General features: G+C 47.2%; 1 protein-coding gene across 1 annotated transcript in view; it reads right to left on the bottom strand.

Moving 5' to 3' along the window:
- MTMR14 (myotubularin related protein 14) overlaps nucleotides 1-21,092 on the bottom strand; it is a 31,150-nt gene extending 10,058 nt beyond the window's left edge. The window contains exons 1-16 of the mRNA XM_014306707.2: nucleotides 20,978-21,092; nucleotides 16,581-16,689; nucleotides 15,483-15,558; nucleotides 14,697-14,757; nucleotides 14,074-14,196; nucleotides 13,473-13,546; nucleotides 10,655-10,725; nucleotides 9,990-10,064; nucleotides 7,601-7,667; nucleotides 6,525-6,610; nucleotides 6,213-6,289; nucleotides 5,929-5,965; nucleotides 4,431-4,501; nucleotides 3,756-3,805; nucleotides 3,420-3,558; nucleotides 523-699 (exon numbers count right to left, since the gene is read on the bottom strand). Coding sequence (XP_014162182.1) covers nucleotides 523-699; nucleotides 3,420-3,558; nucleotides 3,756-3,805; nucleotides 4,431-4,501; nucleotides 5,929-5,965; nucleotides 6,213-6,289; nucleotides 6,525-6,610; nucleotides 7,601-7,667; nucleotides 9,990-10,064; nucleotides 10,655-10,725; nucleotides 13,473-13,546; nucleotides 14,074-14,196; nucleotides 14,697-14,757; nucleotides 15,483-15,558; nucleotides 16,581-16,634 — 1,238 coding nt within the window. The 5' untranslated portion in view covers nucleotides 16,635-16,689; nucleotides 20,978-21,092. The remainder of the gene's footprint in view (nucleotides 1-522; nucleotides 700-3,419; nucleotides 3,559-3,755; nucleotides 3,806-4,430; nucleotides 4,502-5,928; nucleotides 5,966-6,212; nucleotides 6,290-6,524; nucleotides 6,611-7,600; nucleotides 7,668-9,989; nucleotides 10,065-10,654; nucleotides 10,726-13,472; nucleotides 13,547-14,073; nucleotides 14,197-14,696; nucleotides 14,758-15,482; nucleotides 15,559-16,580; nucleotides 16,690-20,977) is intronic.
- Between the last annotated feature and the right edge of the window lie 6 nt (nucleotides 21,093-21,098).

The following is a 21,098-nucleotide window of genomic DNA, read 5'->3' on the forward strand; positions in this document are numbered from 1 at the left end:
GCTGGCACAGTGCTTCAAGTTTGCTCCCAGCAGATTCCTACCTCTGCTTGCCACCAGCACCCACTTTTTTCCAACCCGTGTCATCGGGAGGGTCAGGAGGTGAAAAGGGGGACAGGATAGAGGCAGAGTGAGGTCTGCTTGGTTTGAAAAGCTTCCTTCCTCAAACACCACAGCCATTTCAAACCCTGGTGGATGTGTTAGACAGAGAAAGTGCTGTGAGCTGCAAGCATGCAGGATGCAGAGATGCCAGAGCTCAGAGCTGAGGCATGCGCTGAGGACAGGCCTATGACAGCTGGCTGTTATCAGCACAGCTCCTTGCTCCTCTAGGGGCTCAGGCAGGAGCGTCTGTGTTCAATGGCCAGCACTTCAGATAAGGTCAGACTAGAGACGAACAGGCCTCCTGAGGTTTGTCTGTAGACACAAACACAGGTGCTCCAGTGTTTCCAGAGCCATACAAGTGCAGCCCTGCACTCCCTTTACCAGACACTCATTTTGCTGAGAAATGCCCTGCTCCCACCTCACCTGGATCTGGGCACTTCTAGTGGGCTGCTTCCAATCCTCAGGAAGTTATCAGAATGTGTTGATGAGGAGGAGCTGGAGGACTTGACTTCAACCATCCCTGTGGAAGGCAGCCTGTCTTCAGACTGCTGTGCTCTGCTCCAGAGCACGGCTTGCGGTGACGATGCACAGCTCTTCCTCCTGAGGGACAGAGGACGTGGGTGAGAAAGCTGACTTTCCTATGTACTCCAACTAGGAAGCCTTTCCACCACAGGCTGGAGTTTAGCCCAGCAGCTACAAGCTCTTGTTTGCACTGAACCCGCCCTCTTCCCTCCCTCCCAAGGAACCATGAGTCATGGTAAAAGCTCAGCGAGGGGGTACACTGAGCTCAACCCATCTCAGCCCATTCTTTTATAGATCACCATCCACGTGACCTGCAAATCAGAGATGGGAGAATGCATCAGCCCACACACACACAGCGATTGCTTTGTTTAGTCTAGCAGCAAAAATGCCTTGAGCAAGGGGCCTCCCAGTGGGGAAAGACCATTTCAATCTGCTCCAACTCCTCAGTATCAGCCCAGGTGGGCGTTCGTGCGCACTGAGAGCGACAGGGACACACCACCAGTGTTATTTTCCCTTTCAGCAATTTCCTTTGGGCACCACTGACCACACTTCTGACCATGTGCTTACAGCTGACACTCACTCCAGAGGTAGGTACACTTCAGTTCTTTCTCTCTGTATGCTGACAGCCCAAACTGCTCTGGCTTCTTTCCTAGCCAGCACATTCAGACTCAGTCATGATTCACTGTCCATTGCTGCATCAGGCCTTAGCTCACAGTACCATCCAACTACATGCCAAACAACTACACATCTGGGACTAATTCATATCACTGCTGCTCCACGTTCAGAAGATTTTCCTTCTTACAGTTGTTTGGTTTTTTTTTTCCCCCTGGAAGAGTCCCAAGAATTTCTCCCCTTCCAAGACCACACTGAATTGGACAAAGACGCCCCATGCACAAAAGTAAAAAAGAAAAATTCTAAAGCAAACAAACTCTAGAGGAACTCTTCCTAAAACAGGGAAAGGGATCTCAGCTTTGAGATCTCAAGCACTGTCAGCAAGTGCAGCTAAAGACAGGCTCATTGTACAGTGGAAAGTGCGATATCCTCCCTTCATTTCTTGAAGGGTGTCCACCCTCAAACATCACACCACAGCCTCTCCTAAGCTTTATTCATCTCATGTTATCATAGCTGCCAACATCTCCAAGTACAGCCTGCAGAAACAGGTCTGAACAGCTAAAAATCAAATGCCTCTCCCTGCACAGAGACTGTGAGGCCACCTGTTTTCAGGGCAACACAACAAAGTACATCCCCTCATGCTATGCAGAGCACAGCCCATCCAGCTTGTAGCAAGCCCTATGTATTCTCCAGACTACAGAGCCACAACAGCCTGCAGTAAAACACCCGTGACCAGTCTTCTCACTGAGCACTCATGGCAAGGCTCACAACCTTCCCCTTTCCCAAGCTCATGCCCCCAGCATGGCCCAAACCATCCCTGCAGAGCAGCTGCTGGCCCCATCACACCCTGAGATCTCCCACAGAAATAAAAGCAACCCAGAGTTAGGAAGCACATTGCAAAAATCCACACAAGCCCTGATCCACACAAGTGCAGCTATCTCCTCCAGCATGCTCTGGTCACTTCACATCTTGTAAAAAGCACACATAGGTTCTGTGCAGCAGAATCCAGCCTGTATGTCCTGAGCACTCAGAGCAACACAAATGCTTCCAGTTCACTGCCCTGCAGCCCTGCAAGTGGAAAGCTGTTGTCTACTCAGTGCAGTCACTTTGATGTGGATAGGTAGGCTCTGTGTGTTTAGAGGACTCTGTGTTGCTCACTTGGCAAAGAGTTTGGGACACTCCATCTCCATTTTGTGATTCTGCAGGGATATTCTCCTTTCCCTTCTCGGCACTTTAGACTGAACATACAATGTGCTTTAGAAAGGCTGCTGCCACTAGCATGGCTGCAAGCTCAGTCCCAGAGGACTTCAAATGCCTCCAGCACAACCCAGATTTAATTTAAAATAATTGCAATATAAAATAGCATCTTCACATGTGCTGAGGGAGAGGAGAGAAAAATTAAACTGAGAGGGGCAACCCTACAGCAAGGCTCTGAAATCCCCAAACAGCACCAGAAACTCCACAAGCAAGTCCAAAACCTGTCCCAGAGCAGCAGAGTTGCCAGACACCTTCCCCTCTTCCAGACAGCCACCTGCATCCCCAGGCAAGTCCTCTGTGACCCTCTATCAAGAGGCAGTACTGAAAATTCTGTATTCTCCCCTGGAAATGTCTCTAAGCAGTGCTGCAGGCAGGAACCTGCTTTCAGCTCACACGCCTCATGCTGGTAGAGGGGCTAAAATTTAGAGGGAATTCTTGGCCACCCAGCCCAGCTCCCACTAACTGCAGACACTCCCTGTGTATAATGTCTTTCCTAAACTCTGATTAAGCTTCATTTTAGGGCAGCTAAACCATCTCCACTTTTCCCTGGGGAGGCTGCTGTGAAATGTAATTTTTCTGGTAGTTTGGAACAATCTTTTAAAAGTAATGAAATCCTTTGTGGATGAAGTTTAACAGTGAAACTGGTGAAAATGAAACAAATGTGCTTTACTCTCATCTATGTACAAACTTTGGAGCATCCCTGCAGAACCCTGACAGCCTTTTAACATGCGGTGGCCTCCAACTTTTGATGCAGAAGCTCTGGAATACAAATTGCAGCAAAGCTTCTGACAGCCAAATTCCTCCCCCCACTGTAAGGAATCCATGCTACAGAGAGCAAACCTGGAGGGCAAGACACTTCAGAAATATTTTTTCCATCAGGCCCAGAGCCAGCCCCTTCTGTTCAGCCCACCAAGTGGTTTTCTCCTCACCATGCTGCTTGAGCCTGTGCTCCTGCTGGCATCAGCTCCACTGCTTCATAGGTAAAGCTCCCAGCTGCTCCAGGGGAACTTTCCATCCCCAGGGAGAAGTCACTGCTCAGGCTCGTGGTGCTGCCTCGGTCTTTCTGCTCTAGAGAGAAGAAAACAGAGCTACCTGAAGACCAGCTTGGTTTCTCTCCCTTTCAGCAATACACTTTCCCATGCCCTGTGTTCTTGCAAGGCCCCACAGACAGCACACCCATTTGGGGTCATCCTGAAGTTGGGAACCCAGGCCCACAAGCAATGAGCCATTAGCAGCACCCAGGGGCACTGATGCTTGACACTCACTGAGCATGCAGATCTCTTCCAGGGTGAAGCCAGGTGGCAAACTCTTCCTTCTGGGGAAGGAAAGACAAAGTTACCTCAGGCACACTCCAAGGCAGGCTGGCCACAGCCAGGTCTCTGTCACACACAGCAGATCAGAGTAGTGGGGAATTAGCTATGCAGGGGCAGAGGGGAGAGGATGGGCCAGTGTGCATTGTCTGACTCCTAACAGTCCCAACCCAAACTCCCTATGCTTTTGAGAAGGTGGCAACAGGCAACACTGCACATGATGTGCTTATTCAGAGCATCCAGGGTGGGCTTTGCTTCTTTCTGTCCCTCCTGAAGTAAGAAGGTTTTATGCTGGGCAGCCTGTTACAAACCAGCCACCCCTCTGTGCCCACCAGTGCCTGATGGAGCTTGCTGTGCAGCCTGCTTGAGCCAGAGCACACACCTCTGGGCTCACCTGTGCTAAAGCAGCCACGGACAGTCATTAGGCAGAGAGCACATTTCAGCATGGACAGTTTTTCAGAGCACAACGTGGCATCTCACAAACCTCGGCCCCGTTTTGCAGCCTTCAGAGTGCAGAATAAATTAAAGAAAACTGGGCCAGGACACCAGGGCTTCCATCTCCCCAAAGAAGCAGCACTAACAAGCTCCCTGGCTCTGTAGCCCATGCAGCAGCAAGCACAGGCTCCTTACCTCTGTGACTTCAGAGCAGAGAACTCCTCAGAGGTGATGTGCTTCAGAAAATTGAAGCAGAAAAAGAAAATCTGAGCAAATGCAGCCTCTTATCTTGATGAGGAGGTGCTGGCAGGAAGGAGATAGCAAAAAATCTGCAGCTACCAGCCTCCAGTGTGCCATGGGCTGCCACCATCCCATCCTGGGCCTTCTCTTCCATGTAAACTGCCCCTCTGCTCCCTGCCACGGGGAGGCCCAGAAAGGAAGGGGAACAAGAAGTCTCCTTATCAATGCCTTGCACACATGCTGCAAGCCCACAGCAGGTACTTATGCCATCAGTGCAGAATAGAACCGAGATGGCAGCAGCTGCTCATACCCCCAGGTGAGCAGCAAACCCAGCAGGACTTGCACGGTTAGAGCCACATGCTCCATCTCAGCAGCAGACCAGTACCACCTCTGGAAGCATGAGGCACCTACAGCATTTGTGGCCCCAAGCTTGTGCCCTGCCACACCCCAGTCTGCTCTGCATCACTCACCCCACTGAGCCTCTGCCACCTCACCCACCCGTGCAGAGCTGTGCCCTTGTCCTGGGAGAAGAGGGGAGCAGGGAGTGCCAGAGGCAGTCAGGCACCCCCTCTCCTGCTGCAGATACTGACTCCGCCCATGACCAAGCAGCCACCAGAGCACAGCTCTCAGGCTTGAGCCAGCAGAACTCCAGGAAAGGAATGAATAGAAGGAATGATACTGACTCTTTCAGGGGATTCTGTACCCCTGAAAGATGGAAAATAGGCCAGAGTCATGTCTCTGCTGTTTGAAGGCAGAAGATTCCTTAGTAAGGTGAGAGTTTGAGGAGCAAGGGAATAGCAACAGGGTTAGACACACACCCCACCTCTTTTCTCTTCAGAAATGATAGTGCACTATACTGAAACTATAGTCAGAGCAGTCTTTTCTTGTTGTTCAACAGCGAAAGATTTTGAAGATAATTACTTCCACTAATTTTAAGGGTCCCCAGACCCATATGTGCACCCACAGACACATCCCACCAAACTCACACACCAGAACCAGCACAAGCTGCTCCATGAGCCTGTGATCACATGCAAGCCACATGCAGCAGCAGCACCCAGGCAGGAGGGCTGGCACTCAGGACAAGCACACAAGACTATCCAGCTTTATTTTCAAGGAGTCACACACCTTAAGCATCCTTCTCACTGCTGAGCTCAACAACAAGTCCTAGCACCCTCTGATGTGGGGCCTGAACACTAATGGCACAGGAGAGAAACTGGCAGGAGCAACACCCCCCAGCAAAACTGCAGCCTGAGAGAGAAGTAACCCCACAACTTATGCATCACAAAGTGACAGGGCAAGGCTCTTACCTCGTATTTCCAGCACCTGAACAATCTTTTTAGAGCCCAGCCACACCACTAATACTACCAGGAGCAGGCAGTGAATGCTGCTACCATAAACAGCTATCCTGAGAACACAAAGCAGTGCTCAGCCACTGCCCCAGAGCAACACTCACCTCTTCTCCTTTACTGAGTCGATCGACTAACATGTGCCTGAAAGAGAGCAAGGGAAGCTCAGTCACATGCCAGAATCAGCAGAAGAGCACAAGCTGTCAAGAACAGCCAGATGCCTGAGCCCTTAGGCAAAAAAAAAAAAAAAGGCATCAGCCCTTCTTGTCCCAGCTCATTGGGACTTGCTCAAACACCAACCTTTGGCTGTGAACAAACATCAAAATGACCCCTCAAGGCTTTTCCCCCGTTGCACAGGGATGCACATGTGAATAAAACTTATCATGCCTACCCGAAGAGAAACCAGTCATAGGCCACTGTCAGGTAGAGAATCTCAGATGGCTCCAGGGACGCGTGGATCAGCCCATCCTGCAAAGCAAACAAAGCCTTCAGGCAGCAGCCCTGGGGACCAGAACTTGGGAATTCATGATCTGCTGAAAACTGTCACGGTGATCCAGGGTGCCCATCTTCCTCCACCTGCCTGTGACACCACGTCCAAAGGAACAGTAGGAACATTAACAGCTCCACCACCACTGCCTGGTGACAGTCACTCACCCTCCAAGCAATGAGCCCCAGAAACAGAGGAGGTCAGCCAGGTACTCACAGCCCATAAGGAGAGGCGCAGTAAGGAGATGAAGAGAGGCGTTCGATCCCAGCCGGATATACAGTGCACCAGGAGCCCGCTGTCATCTGCTCCAGGGGCAGGAAGGAGAAGAGAAAAAAAGGATGTTGGGTTTGAAAGGAATGATTTCTTTATGGCAAATCTGTAGAGACAAGCTACTCTCTGTACCCACAGACCAGGCTCAAGAGCAGAGCTCAGCCAGAACATTCTGTCTTAAATACAGCAGCCAGCCAATTGCTCAGTGTGTCCTGGGCTGTCAGCAGCACCAGCTGATGTGCTGTCCTTGTCCTGACAGCTGCTCAGGACACAGAGTCATTAGGTATGAACATCACTTTACTACCCTGAACATACAACTCCCCAGCTGTAACTCACTATCACAATCTATTCCTACACTGGTAAGAAAACAGCTCCAACTGAACATTTTTTTTCAGTCTCACTACTCTTCCTACTGCACACTGAGCAGAGACACGCACAAGGCTCCAATCCTACACCCTACAGAAAACCTGCAGTGTGTCCCAACACAGCTACTGCAGGAGACTATAGCTGGCCATGCTGTCAGAGCCAGCCATGGCTCCCTCCATCAGTGCTAGGTCACAGTGCCCAGAGGGAATGGGATGCCACACAGGGCAAGAGACACTCTTCAAAGAGTTGGAGTGTCCATGGTGAAAGGGGATGGAAGGGGCTCTTAAACAGGCACCAAATGAGATCTTGTGCTGGCGAGACAAAACACAGGTAACCAGCAAAACAAGAGCAAGAGTCAAAAAGCAAAGACACAAGGTTCCTTTTCTTCAGGTTTAAAGTAGTCAAACAATAGGCTAAGTTTTCAAATATCCCTTCATATTCAGGAGGAAAGGGTTTTCAAGGAATCAGCAAGTCCCTCTCTAAGAGGGCAGTTGGAGTTCTGAGATGGTAGGACCATCATCCTGTTTTGAAGGGAGAGAATTAAAAGTGACTTCTGTACTGGGAGCTGATCTACAGTGGCACTAATACCATCAGCTGTTCTTCCAGGGACAGTGACTGCTCCAGTTACACTGCTGGGAGCAAGGAGTTTGCCTTACCATCACTATTGATAATGGAGATCAGCAGCTTCAGGTAGTTCTGTGTCTGCTGTACGAGGTCCCAGCTCTGCAGAAAGAGGAGTGTTGATGGTAAGGGTCTGCCCACAGCCAAAGGCTGCTCTGCAGCTCAGAGCTGCTCTATCCAGAACAGCAGCAAAGCAGAAATAACCACATGGCCATTCCTCAAAGGGACAGACTTCCCCTTTGTATCAATCCCCCCATCCTCTGCAAAAGGCACTCTGGGACAAGATAACAGGTAGACAAATAAAACAATAAAAGGCCATCTCTACTGTCTTCCTAGGTGGCAGAGGAGCTGCTTTGCCTGCAGCCCCAAAGCTGCAAGCAGCCCCTGCTCAGAGAGGCACAAACACCTGCAGAGCACTGACCCAGTTCTGCACACGTGCACTTTTCCAAGTGGCTGAGCCACATTCCAGCCACGTGTGCAACACCAGCAGCACGATGGGAAGTGTGGGCCAAGGCCAGAGGCCTGTTCCCACAACCCAAGCACTTTGCTCAAAACTCTGTGGTCCTTGAAAATGTCCCCAGTTGGCTGCTGACCCTCACCCTCCAGACAGGCACTGGACTTCTTCAGTAACCCCCAAGTAGCAGTAGAACTATAGAAGGGCTCTGAACTCAAGAGAACTCCAGCACTACAGGACATACAGGTGAACAACATCAGAACAAACCCAAGCTTGTCACTTGACCATCACATCATGAGCAGATGCAGGGAAATTCAGTGGTTTGATCAGAATCAGGACTAGCTCAAGGGAAATAAGATAGCACTGACAAGGAAAAAGCAGAGTGGGACACATTTCATGGCAGAAGTGTTAGTGGTGCAAGTGACATGTGACCACAAGCAACAGAACCTTCACTGTGTGCCTGCATGTGTGCACATCTGTGTGTAACCACACTGAAGACTAGAGTCAGACAAAGAGCATATTGCTCAACCATGAAGCCTGCAGAGCCACAAAACATTAGGCAAACGGGGAACACAGTCAGCCTGCAGCAGAAAAACACATAATTACAAAATCTTTTATCTGCCCAATTCAATCCATCTTCTGCTTATTTTAGAAGGCATCATCCAATTATCCAGTCTGATCTCTCTGTATCACGAACCAAAAAGTTTTCTTCAGTTGCCCCACGTAAAGCCTGAGGCTTGCACTTGGCAACATCTTTGCCCAGAGAAGCATCTCAAATAGGGGTGACAGCTCATTACTCCTTTGGCAGCATGTTCCAGCAGATTATCCTCAAAAGTAATATGCAAGACTGCTTGTCCTTATCTGAAGGCTTGATTTCAGATGCAGATATTGCTTTCTGTATAGCTCCTCTTCCCCAGATTGAACAGTGCTTTAGAATTACTATTTTCTCCCTAAAAATGTACTTATACATTAATCACCTTAGTGATTACCTAAACAGACTGAGAACTTCAGTTTTGAGTGAAGCATGTTCTCCAGGCCTCAAATATTTTCTGCATCTATTTATTACACCCTCTTCAATTTTTAATATCCTTTTTAAAATACAGGCTGCTCAGTATTCTAGTGAACAAGTTTCTAGCCATACAGAAGCTCTACTTCTATTAGTTCTGCTTCAACTTTTCTGTGATTCTGCTTATGCTGGCACTTAAGCAGTATTTACATCACTGACAACAAACACTGGCCCAGCACAGGGAGCTCTGCTGGTTCTCTGGTGCTTCCAGCCACAGGGCACAATAACATGACATGCTCCAGCACAGTCAATCCCCACAAAACCTGGTAGATCCACTGATGTGTGAAATTGAGCATACTAATCAGTAGTATAAGGTGATACTCCCTGTTGTGAACAAAGGTAGACTTTGAAGCTTGAGCAAACAGAAAAGTTCAATTACTGCCTGCCACGCTGTCCATAGCACAGACTGGAGACCTGCCATGGTCAGTTATGATTATCTGCTCCTATCCCATAGGAAGGCACCTTGCATGCCCATGAAGAAGGTGCCCAGCCCCTTGGCTCTGCCCACAGAGGAGAAGGCTGACCTCTCTCAAGACTTCCCACAGCCAAGGCAGTCTGCCCAGGGCAGTCTCAGAGCTGAGACTGAGAACAGGTAATACTGCTTTCTGTTTCCTGTCTTGTTCCTTACCTTTGTTAGCAACCTATCTCCCTAATGGATTGCAAATTTTTGAAAGCTACAGAAAAGGTTTGACTTTACAGTCAGCTGCCTCAGGGCACAGCAAGCCCCAGAGCTTTTGGGTACAGGATTTCCACTGCTGTTCTGAACTGTCACGCAGCCTTGCCCCCACTGGGATGCTATGAAGTGAGCCAGATTACAGCAATAGGAGCAAGTCAGATTTCAAACCTCTCCTGAGCCTTCCTGAATGCATCCCTGACCTCCCACAGAGACATCCACTTTGCTCACCTGGTACTCGCTCCAATCAATATTCAGAGACTGGGTCAGAGAGACTGGGATATTTAATGGAGCATCTACATAGTCCTGTAAAAAACCCAAACACAGTTGGTCAGAGAAAAGTCATGACTCAAAGGGACTGAGTTCCAGAAAAAAAACCGAAGACAACAAATGCCAAATGGTGCATGAGAAGAAAACATCTCAGCAAAGCATCTCTGGATGCAAAGTCCTGAAAACGTAAGCATAAACTCAGACTCTTGTAAGGACTAATGGACCAGAGGAGCTTTTATGCGCTCCCAACAGTGAAAGCTGGGCATGTTAGTCTCTGAATTTCTATCAGACTGCCCCACTCAACCATCCCCTCAGCAGGAGACAAAATATGAAGAAAGAACTGAGAATCAAGGCTGTCAATAAGGTCAGAATTCAAAACTGGGAGCAACTCATGCCTTCCATGAGAGGTCAAGCATCCTAGACTTCAGGACAATGATTAATTTATCTTACGTATTAATTTTACAATCAATAATTTAGTACATTCCGTATCTGTTTAGTTTGTCCTGTTGATTTCCTCCTTGTGATTAGAAATAGGCACATGACATACAGACCATCACTGAGGAACTGGAAGGCAAGACTTAAACCCAGTAAAACACACAGCTCTGCATTTTGTAACATCCATGTACCTGTTTCCAGTTAAATATGAGACCTTCAGCTGTATAATCCCGGTCTTTGTAGTCCTTAAAAAATTCACAGCCTGCAAGAAAAGGAGATAATGAACAACGATTCAGCTAACTGGTATCTAACTAGTGAAGTGCCTGTGGGACTAGGAGTGCTGGCAGCCCCAGGCTCCAGAAACCTAAACCAATCAAAACTGCTGCCTGTGGGAAGAGAAGAGCAGTAATCCTGAATACACTGTGCAGCACGGCCTCCAGCAACAACAACCCAGGGCACTCAGCAGTACAGACACTCACACAGCAAAGGGCAAACTCCAAATACAGCAAATGGGGAGCTTGAGGGACTGATTTAATTTCTTCCTGAGCAAAAGGTTTCAGCAAGGAGCTACTTTTTGCAGAGCCTTGGACTTTTGCACAGATCTAAGGCTTGACATGCTGAGTGAGAAGGAACCACCAAAAGAAGGTGCTGGCAGAGCCCCGGGGAAAGCCAATTTTCACAGGGCATCTGCTGCAGGGAACAAGAAAGGGCCCTGTCAGAGGTGGCTTGATTTCTCTCACATATAAGTCTTCTCTTTCAAACATGGGATTTACCCTATCTGAAGGAAGGGGGTACATAACCACTTCTGAGCTGTCCCCCAAAGCCCTCCCCTCCTGAAGTGTGTCCTGTGGCTCAGCTCTTCTCAAACAACTATTTGAAGTCTCTGCTGCAAGCCGCAGTCACTCAGTCACAGCCGAGCAGCACCATTAGCACTGCAGCTGCCTGCAGGCTACAGGAAACACCTCTGCCAGTGTGCTGGGCACACCTCAGCAGCGCCACAGTGCCCACACCACCCAGACACCCCTGTGTCAGGCACAGATATGGAGAGAGATTCTCACCCCACAAGTCACAAGTAACTTCAATGGAAAAAAAATAAGGAAAGAATCTGTGCAAGGATAGGACTAATCCTTAAATATGCAGTCAGGACACAGTCTGTCAGTTGAGATTTAACTCCAATTAAACAATGACTTCATGCAAAGAATGGGGGATTATGGCATAAGTGCTGGCATCCACAAATACCAAAAGCCTCTACAGATACCCCATTTTAACTCAAGTCTTTCACTTCAGACAGTCACTTGGTACAATCTGTCTGGATGGCTGAGCCCAAAGAGTGGTGGTGAACAGAGTTTTAAATCCAGTTGCTATCTGGTCCCCAGGTTTTGTGGTGTTCCCCACGGTTCAGTATTGGGGCCTGTTTAATATCTTTACTGATGATCTGGATGAGGGGATCAAGTGCACCCTCTGCAAGGAGTGGAGTCACCAGCCCTGGAGGTATTTGAAAGACAGGTAGATGTGTGGCACTCAGGGACATGGCTTAGGAGGACTGGGCAGCATTGAGTTAATGACTGGATTCAATGATCTTAAAGGTCTTTTCCAACCACAACAACTCTATGACTCTGTTTGGACACTGCCTTGCTCACCTAAGGCAACAGGATCTCAGAATAACTTCAGAAACAAATTACAAAACAGAAATTCTTTCAGTGCAACCCTGGAAACATCAATAAGAATGTATCACAGCATTTGGCCAGTCACTAGAGGGGTTTCTGATCCTTAGATGTGTATGCCTTAGATTTAACAGAACAACAACATTCCCCCATGGACCAGCACTGCTGAAATCAGGCAACATCTGCAGGGAGTATTTGCAGTTTTATAAGGTTTATCTCTAGCGTGGCAGTGAAGAGCTGCTAAAAGAAAGCAGCTGTCCCAGAGGGCAGAAGAGGAAGGACCATCACTGAATAATATTGCTTACCATATGAAGATCCCCATACAGAAACAACTCTGCAGCTTAACTCTATAGACTCACTTCTTTATTCCTTACAGCCCTACAGAAGACCTGTGTACACAGTCTTTGTCATGTTCCAAGTCTGGTGATGTGGGCAGCAGCAACATGTATCTGTGTTATGTACTACAGAAAGCAGTAATACTCTTATTTCTGTACACTTGGCAACCTGCATGGCAAACTCAATAAAAAAATCTTCATGCAGCTTCTCTGAATTGTCACTAATTTCCGTATAAAAGGAAATATACCTTAAAAAAATCTTTAAGAGCAACAACTAGCAATCAAGGAAAAGTCTGGGTCTGGATCATCCACCAGAGTTTTGCTGGTTTTGTTTTTTTCTCCTCTCCCTTTCTTTGTGCACTAGGGAGAAAGAAGAGTCTGCAGACAGACCTCAGCACAGCAGCCTCCCATCTGATCCTGTCGCCAAGCCTGACATCAGCAGGCAGCAGGACTATTCAGTTCATCTGTAAGAGTGTGAGTGACCCAGCAGTGGTTGCTAGGCACAGGGATGGATATAGCCAGGGAGACAGGCTGCAAAGGGCTGCCTCTGTTGAACACTGCAGGCTCAGGTGAACTGTTCTGCAAGCACTGAGGATTTCTTATAGTGGAGCTCTGGAACACTAGACTAGAAATTACCCTTAAGAATTGGGTCTTTACATAACAAAGAACAAGATATATATTTTGCATCAAGTAGTAGTTTAGAGCTGCAGAGATGTCAAAGGCCATCTTAACCAGCTCCACCTCTGGGATTTTTCTTCTGTGCTTGAATTAATAAGGACTGCTGGGAAATTATTTTGCCACCTCAAAGAATGCCTAATGCTGACTCACTGCCAGAGCATCCAGGTTCGCTGCACTGTTCTCAGTTTAAAGGAGTTTTTCTCTAGAAGGAGCATAGGAAACATTCAGCAAGTCATGGTCATTTACATATACACACACAGAATTATTTCCCAGTGCCCAGAAACAGATTGTCACCTGTCCCTTGTGAATCCCTCTTGACATCATTCCTGTACCTGGATATGGGATGGAGAGAAGTGTGAAATCAGCATAACGTTGAGCTTTGTCCACCTTCTCAGAAGACGTCACACTGCACAGGACAAGAGGAGAACAGCAGATATTTACAGAGTGCTTTTTGCACAGACACCAGCATCCAAAAATTTACCTGTTGCATCTCCCTGGGCTATGGCTTGACTCAGCTACAAGCAGGGGCAGAACTTACTCAACATATCCACATAAATAGGTACAGCCCAAAATCACTAAGGCTTTTCTCTAAGATAAGTAGGAGAAACAGCTCCCTCTGTTCCTATGCACAGAGAGCTGTGTTGCTGTCTCCCTTCTGAAGGGGTGACTGTCTCATTACTATAAGCTCTACAGGGAAAAAGCCACTCCGACTGCAGAAGACAGATGAAAGCAGCTATGTTGCCCATTGATACAGTTTTATGTGGCCTAAACCCTTGGGGTTTTCTTTACAGCATCCACTAACCTGTCCTGCTGTAGAATTCTTCCAGAAACTGCTCCCAGGATGCTGCGTGCACACCTGAGAGCAATTCACAGGTAAGGGCTACACTAGCTGCAAACCAAAGCCTGCAAAAAAGCAGAAGAACCCAGACTCACTTCAAGCCAAATTTCACCTTCTTGTTTTCCACCATCAGGTCACAGATGTATCGGACAGACAGGTATCGAAGCAGCTTGATGTCGTGCCCTCTGACCTTGTCAAACAGCTGGGAGTCTGCATTTCTGCAAGACAGAATGAGGCAAGCAAGGTGAGCATGTAAGACTGATCAAGGTGAGTCTGATTCTTCCCAGATGAGCCACAGTTCTCCCCTGAACCACTTCCAGCCATAAGCAGCACAGCATGAGCAAACGGACACTGCAAGCTTTGTGCTCATGGTCCCTTCCCACATCTCACTCTATTCTGCAGCAAACAAATAAGATACAACACAATTTCTACAGCCTGGAGATGTACTTTTAGGTGGAGTAAACACAGGCACACCCTTCAAATGCATTTTAATGGCTCTACATTTTCCTGTGTCCAGCCCTTCCTCTGAAAATAGATTAGCAAGCTTCAGCCAGCCATGAATACTCAAGACTCTTTACCAAAAGCAAGGAATGTAAGACCCTGAGCCTGGTGATGGGTCTCAAGCCTGTGCTCAAAACCCAGACTAGAAAAGAGCAGAACTGAATGGCTGAGCCAGTCAGCAAACTCCCTTTTCCTTGTCCCAATCATGCATACAAACCTAAACGCAGAATCTTCTTCAGAAATGTCTTCTGCATCTGCCCAAGCATCATCACAACCTCCTGCAACAAAGGCATTAAGAAGCGAAGCTTTTGTGAACCAGCTTGATCCTCAATCTGACAAGATACATATACAAACAAAAAGGTCATGGCTTGGTGCCTTCTCTTCACACCTAAGTGTAGTTCCCCCTAATTCCTCTTCCTGAAAATCTTGTTTTCTAATGTAGCCCACACTTTCCTTGTAATTGCAAAGTACCTGGGCAGGTCAAACCCATGACTGACAGCCAAAGGACATTTTAAAAATGGTATGCAGTGCATTTTTAAGCCAAGCTTCAGCTCTCACACTATAGACACCCACTACTCCCCTAAGAGCTTTCCCTGGAGTCCAGTACATCTCACCATTAGCAGCATTGATTCCCAATGATTAGTCAAGCAACAACAAGTTCTAATCCTCTTTCCTCCATTATTCCCATCCCCCATGTGTGGGAATTGCTACCCTGAATCCTTTGGGATGCCTTTATTTGCCTATATATTTCCTGTAACTCACTCTTCAACCTCAAGCTCTTTCATCACTCTGAGGTTCTTTCGAGCTGTGGCACTGTCCTGCATACAGTGCTTGGAAATGGACATGAGGTTTCAATCTTTGCTCTTTTATGCTAAGCCTGATACAAGCAGCCCATGCTAGAGCTCCCACTGGTTTTGGGAAGAGCTTGGCCTCATGTGTAGCTCTCTGTCCCAGCAATGACCAGCCTTACCATGCAGACAGTGACAAATGGCTCCTCACTCACCAGAGAAGATGTAGTTGTAGCCAGTGCGCCCATAGAGCTCTCCCCAGCCAGCCAGTGTCGCTGATCTGCAAATATGCTGGAGGAAGATTTTTTTATTAATCACACAGGCTCCAGGAGTCCTTCCCTTATCAGGCCTATTTGCTGTCAGGTTACATAGAAAGGGTTGGTATCTACAGCTATCACCTCTCAGCTGTCTGCCCTGCAACCCTGGTCCAGACTGAGTTCTCCAAACACAGCAAACTCCCAAGTGCCTTTATCTGTAGCTAGTTTTTAAATCATATTTTCATCTCCAGTTCTCCAATTCACTAATAGAGTCAGTTCCTGCCAAGTTAGCAACACATGCTCTGTTAATACCCTGCTTGAGCCTTATTTCCACATTCCTCTGGATGAGATTATGGATGGTCCCAAGATGACTCTGGGCAGTTCACTCCTGCAAAAAATGTCAGCAGATGCACCCCACAATGGCTTCAGTCAAGCTAGATTAAAATTGTCACAGGTATGATTTTGCTATTCATACAGTGTTTCTAAATTCAACTAAGAAAACTGAATTAAGCGACTTAAATTCTAAATGAGACTATTCCTACATGGCTTCAACACAGTTTAAGTAATTCACATAAAAATGAATCTAATTTCATATTCTTACAGATCCCCTTGCAGACAAGCCCACACATTCATAAGACCATTTATGCAATCTTGCTTCCTAAGGGAATAGACAAAGGAAACTTCTCTGGAGAGAGGAAAGTTACTCAAAGAGAGCTGCTGGTAAGAGTAAGGGACAAACAGAGACAATAATTATCTTTCCCCTCTGAAATGCCAAATACCGTAAGGACTTCAGAAGGGATGTACATAGGAGGAAAAAAAAAGTGAGCCCTTTGGTGCAAGGTTCATGATTTGGTGGGGAGAAGAGTATGAAGAGCCCACTTATGCAGCTTAGATAGCAAATGCTACCTGCTACTACAGGCTGCCTGCTTGTACCCAAGCACAGACTTTTACACCATTTGGAAAAGCGACAAGTGACTGAAGACGTGGCTGCACAGTTCAAATGGCAGAGAGAAAGGTCATTTTCTCAGCTAAGACAGGTAACACATGAAACTTTACCTTTCCCTTGTACAGAATGACTGGGCAGACAAAGCGTCCTCTACACCTGGCCATCTTACTCCGGTTGATGAGGTCCTGCAGTTTGCCCACCTGCACAGTGCTCTCATACCTAGTGGGCAGAGACTCAGGTCAGTACACAGAGCATCTTCTCACACACCTTTCAGCAAAGCCACCACAGAAACCCTGGGCTGCAATCCCATCCCTTTCCCTAGAAGTCAGCTCTCAAGTTAGTAAGCATGAAAACACTTTGAGAATTGCTTCTGCTGCTGTACAACACATTTGGACACTTTTCTGGCTCCTTTTCTTGATTTTGAAAGACCGATGCACAGTACATGATGGCACCATCAGGAACTGGCAAACATGAGCACCACCAGTAGGGTCTGCCACAGACTAACATGTGGATTACTAGGGAAGGACAGTCAGTGCCTACAAAAATATAGGTTCTGTTTTCCCTGCTATCACCTTTCCATTCAAAACCAGCTCAGAGGGATAGCTTTGCAAGAAAAAAAAAGAAATATAATAGAAAATCAAATCTTGAACACTCCATGATCCTCAAGCATTTGTGTTGCCAGGTAATTAGACTAAATCAGCTAGTGGGAGATTAATGTCAGCTGCATTTGCAGAGATACATTTTGTTTGGTTTTCTTGTTGAAGTTAAAACAGAATTGTGTTTCATATTGGGAGACATTTTGGAAACATGTTAAAATTGCTCCAGTTTGTCTAAGTATCAGCCCACATTTGACAGGAATCCAAACTCACTTCTGAACTACACAGACCTAAAGGAGGAATTGTCAATGTAAACAGGACTAGAGCTGGAATTGGAGAAGCATCCAGAGTGATATATCAGAAACCAGGTTAAGTCTGGACATACAAAACTGCATGGCTATGCACCTGGAGATGGTCAACAAGAATTTCCAGATAGCCTTTCCAGTAATGGAGCACAGTATAAGAGGCAGATGAAATGCCTGATCTCTGGATGTTAATACATAATCAACATGGTAAATCTGAAAAAGGGGAAAAATAAGATCATGGGAAATTCCCTAGAGATGCAGAAATACCAGCATTACTGTGCAGAGCACAGGCTCTCAGCTGAGATAAAGCATCTGATTCTAGTGACCCACCCCTGCCTGAAGAGGCACAGGAAGATGAGTAGGAGAGTCTATGCTGCAAGAAAAACCACCAGGGTCAGATGGAGAGATGAAGATGAGCAGATGCACAGCAATATGTGCATCAGGGTGAAGGAGAGTACAATGGAGGAGGAGAACTCAAACACGAAGGACAACAGTGGTCTAAGAACAAATTAATACCTTTACAATGGAGTTAATGAAAGTTGCTAAACTTCAGAATCACTGAGAGTGTGGAGCAATGTACTAGCAGCTGCCATTCTGGGAAGGATTAAAAAAAATAACCTATTATTAAAATGGAAATCAATCTGTTTATGGAAAATATTATACAAGGTGGTGCCAGTAGAACCAGGGAAACAGAAAACAAGACTTCCAAGTACTTTTTTTTTTTAATAGAAGGATTTGGTTCTCAGAATTTATAGTGCTGGTTTAAGTTTTTTCATGTTTTTCTGCATATACAATTATTTTGCTGTTCAGCTCCAAAGACCTTTGACATATACCAGAATTTAAAGAACAAAACCCAAGCTAATCTTTAAACAAGGTGTACATGAGGGTGCTAATTGGAAAGGCAGGAAAATGTGAGCAAGTGTGAAAAGAGATGACTTCATGTGTAATTCCCAACACCAAACTACTTTGAAACCCAAAAGATTCTGAGGCACAGATTTGGTTGTGGGGCTGTTTTTCAATGAATGCATGCAATTAAGAGATATATCCTGCACTCTGCTCCAGTTCCCTTTATGTTTCCTTTGCAAAAGCAAATACGGAGGGAAACAAAAACTTCAATGGAGTGTTGCCAAACTGCTCCATGGCACTGCTTCCAAGAAGACGAGAGTTAGCAAAACTGAAATACCCAAAGGACCAGAAATTATAAGGGAAGCACCTCTCTGGGAGCTGAGACAAGACAACAGGTTTCAGTCACTGCACTTCCCTGGAGAGGTTTCTGCAGCACCTGCAAATGAGTGTGAGCAGCTTGGCAGGAGCCCAGGACACAGAGTGAGCAGGAAGCCCTGCACCCTGCTGGGGACATGGAAGGAGAAGCCCCTCGCCCAGGCACACCACCCCTGCTCCTTGGGAAGCCTGCACACACACTGGAGAGACCCATCTGCCATCAGTCATGCCTGTGCTACAAATAAGGCTCTCAGACCTTCTCATCTCAATAACCACCCTCAGTAAAACAAGAGATGAATATGGTAAAACAAACACAGTTGTATCAAGACTCCTGTAGCAAGGGGAAAGCTGCTCTGAAGAACAGGTGTAATGCTTTTACAAGATTAGTGATTAAATGCAGCATAAATAGGAGTAAAATCTAAAGCAAAAGGTTCAAAACACACAGAATTCCTCCTGCACCTGCCTGGATTTCAGAGTACTGTTAGCAAACTTTGATCAAGCAAAGTCCTTTCTTCCCCCAGCTGCCCAGCTACAGAATGAACTGATTTGGGTTAAAAAATATCAATTTTTTGCTGTTTCCCCACATGGCTGCAGAAGCAGCTATACTGACAGAAATGATGGTACAGCAAAGAGTCTGTACATGTGAAAACTGCTTCCAAAGCACCTCAGTATTCTCAGAGTTGAGAAGCTTCAAGTAGATCTTACCAGCTGATTAAAAACATTACAAAGATAAAAACAGAAGCATTCAAGGCCAGGTTGAATGGGGCCCTCAGCAACCTGATCTAGTGGAAGTTATCTCTGCCCATGGCAGTAGGGGTTGGAACTGGATGATCTTTAAGATCTCTTCCAACTCAAACCATTCTATGGTTCCACAAGAGGCAGCCAAAGAGACTCAGTCCTGGATGGAGTGCTCTGCTCACTGAAGAGGTTCTTTCCTTCCATAACACAAGAAGTGCAATGGTCTCTATTTCATAATTATTCCATAGGAGTAAAATGATCAAACTAAAACCTGCATTTGTCTAAAAATTACTTGGCAGCTTTTACAAAAATCATCATGCTGAAATCAGGAGAGTGATGATGAAGTGTAGTCTGTTTTTGTGACTCTTTCAGACAGTAAATCAAAACTTGCCAAGAATCAGTATAAATACAGTTAATTGTCACTGCTGGCTTGCAAAGGTCACAGAAGAAAATGGGGCACCAAGTGTAAGTACTCTTGTTTTGAATACTTGTCAGAAAAATTAAGCATCCTTTCCTCTTGCAAGAGCAGGAAAAGCAGAAGCACTCAGTTTCTCTTCCTTAAAGCTTCCTCTAGTTACACTTAACAGCTTCAATCTTCAGTTTCCTGTTTTTTGTAGCAAGGGGTTTAATCTTTTCTAGTCTCATCCAACTGTTAGGCAGAAGCTCTCCCACCTGGCAGTCAGTTGTGCCTGGTTTCCAAAGACCCCCTCCTACAGCACCCAGCCTACGTGTCAGCACGGCAGCTGATGGTTTTCCTTCCTCAGGCAAAGCAGCTGGACATGTGAGAAGGACTTGTCGATCCTCCTTTTGAACACATCACTCTTGTCATGGACGCACAGTCAAAACTGCAAAACTGCATTATGTTTTGTTGAAGGAAAAGGTAAAAATGAGAGGCAGTGGTTGGAGCTGGAAACAGCAGCTCATACTCAGCCAGAAGCGAGACCAACGTGATCCTGAGTTTGTGGGTCAAAGTCCAGAATTGTGTTGGCTCAGATGTGCACCAAACGGAACAAGTGTTTCCCATTAGCTCACTAAACCTCAGTGCCCACTGACCTGTTCCTCATGGTGGGGAAGAGACAAAATAATCTGGAACCTGGTCTGGAATGACAGAAATATCTGTCTAGACTGTCTTGTCTGCCTAGCCCCTGTCAGACCCCCTGCCCCGAGATGATTTGCAGACTAAAATTTCCCACATCAGAGGCCTTGCTGCAAGACCACGGGCACTTCATCAAGGCAGGGAGAGCATCACACAGGCTTGCTCACAACCCTGAGCCTCCGGGCAAGCTGCAACACAACAATCACCAGGAGCCAAGGCTGTGCTCAAGTTTGCTCCAGGGCTACATGAGTGGGAGCTGGTGCTGTCCTGGAGCACCCCCGTTTCCTTCATAGCCCCCGAGTAACAGGTTCAGCTTGGCAGCTTTCCCCAAGGCGGCCCAAGAGCGCTGGGAGGAGCCCCACGGGAGCCCCGGCAGGCAGCGAGGGAGTCCCGGGAGCGGCTGACACCACCGGCTATAATTAGCGCAGCGCAGCCCGCAGGGCTTCCCCCGGCCGGCGGGAGCCTCGGAGCGCCGGGCGCGGAAGCTCCCCGGGACAACAACTCCGCCGGGCGTCACTGCCCGGGACGGGACACGGGAACCGGGGCCTTACGAGTCACGGCTGGCGCCGGCGTCGCGCTCCAGGAGGACGATGTGCCGCGGATAGTGGGCGCAGACCTCGCCGTGCACGTTGGGGATCACGCTGTAGCGATAATCGCGGCCGAAGAGCTCCA

The sequence above is a fragment of the Geospiza fortis genome, unplaced genomic scaffold (assembly GCF_000277835.1).
Source record: "Geospiza fortis unplaced genomic scaffold, GeoFor_1.0 scaffold70, whole genome shotgun sequence".
NCBI lineage: Eukaryota > Metazoa > Chordata > Aves > Passeriformes > Thraupidae > Geospiza > Geospiza fortis.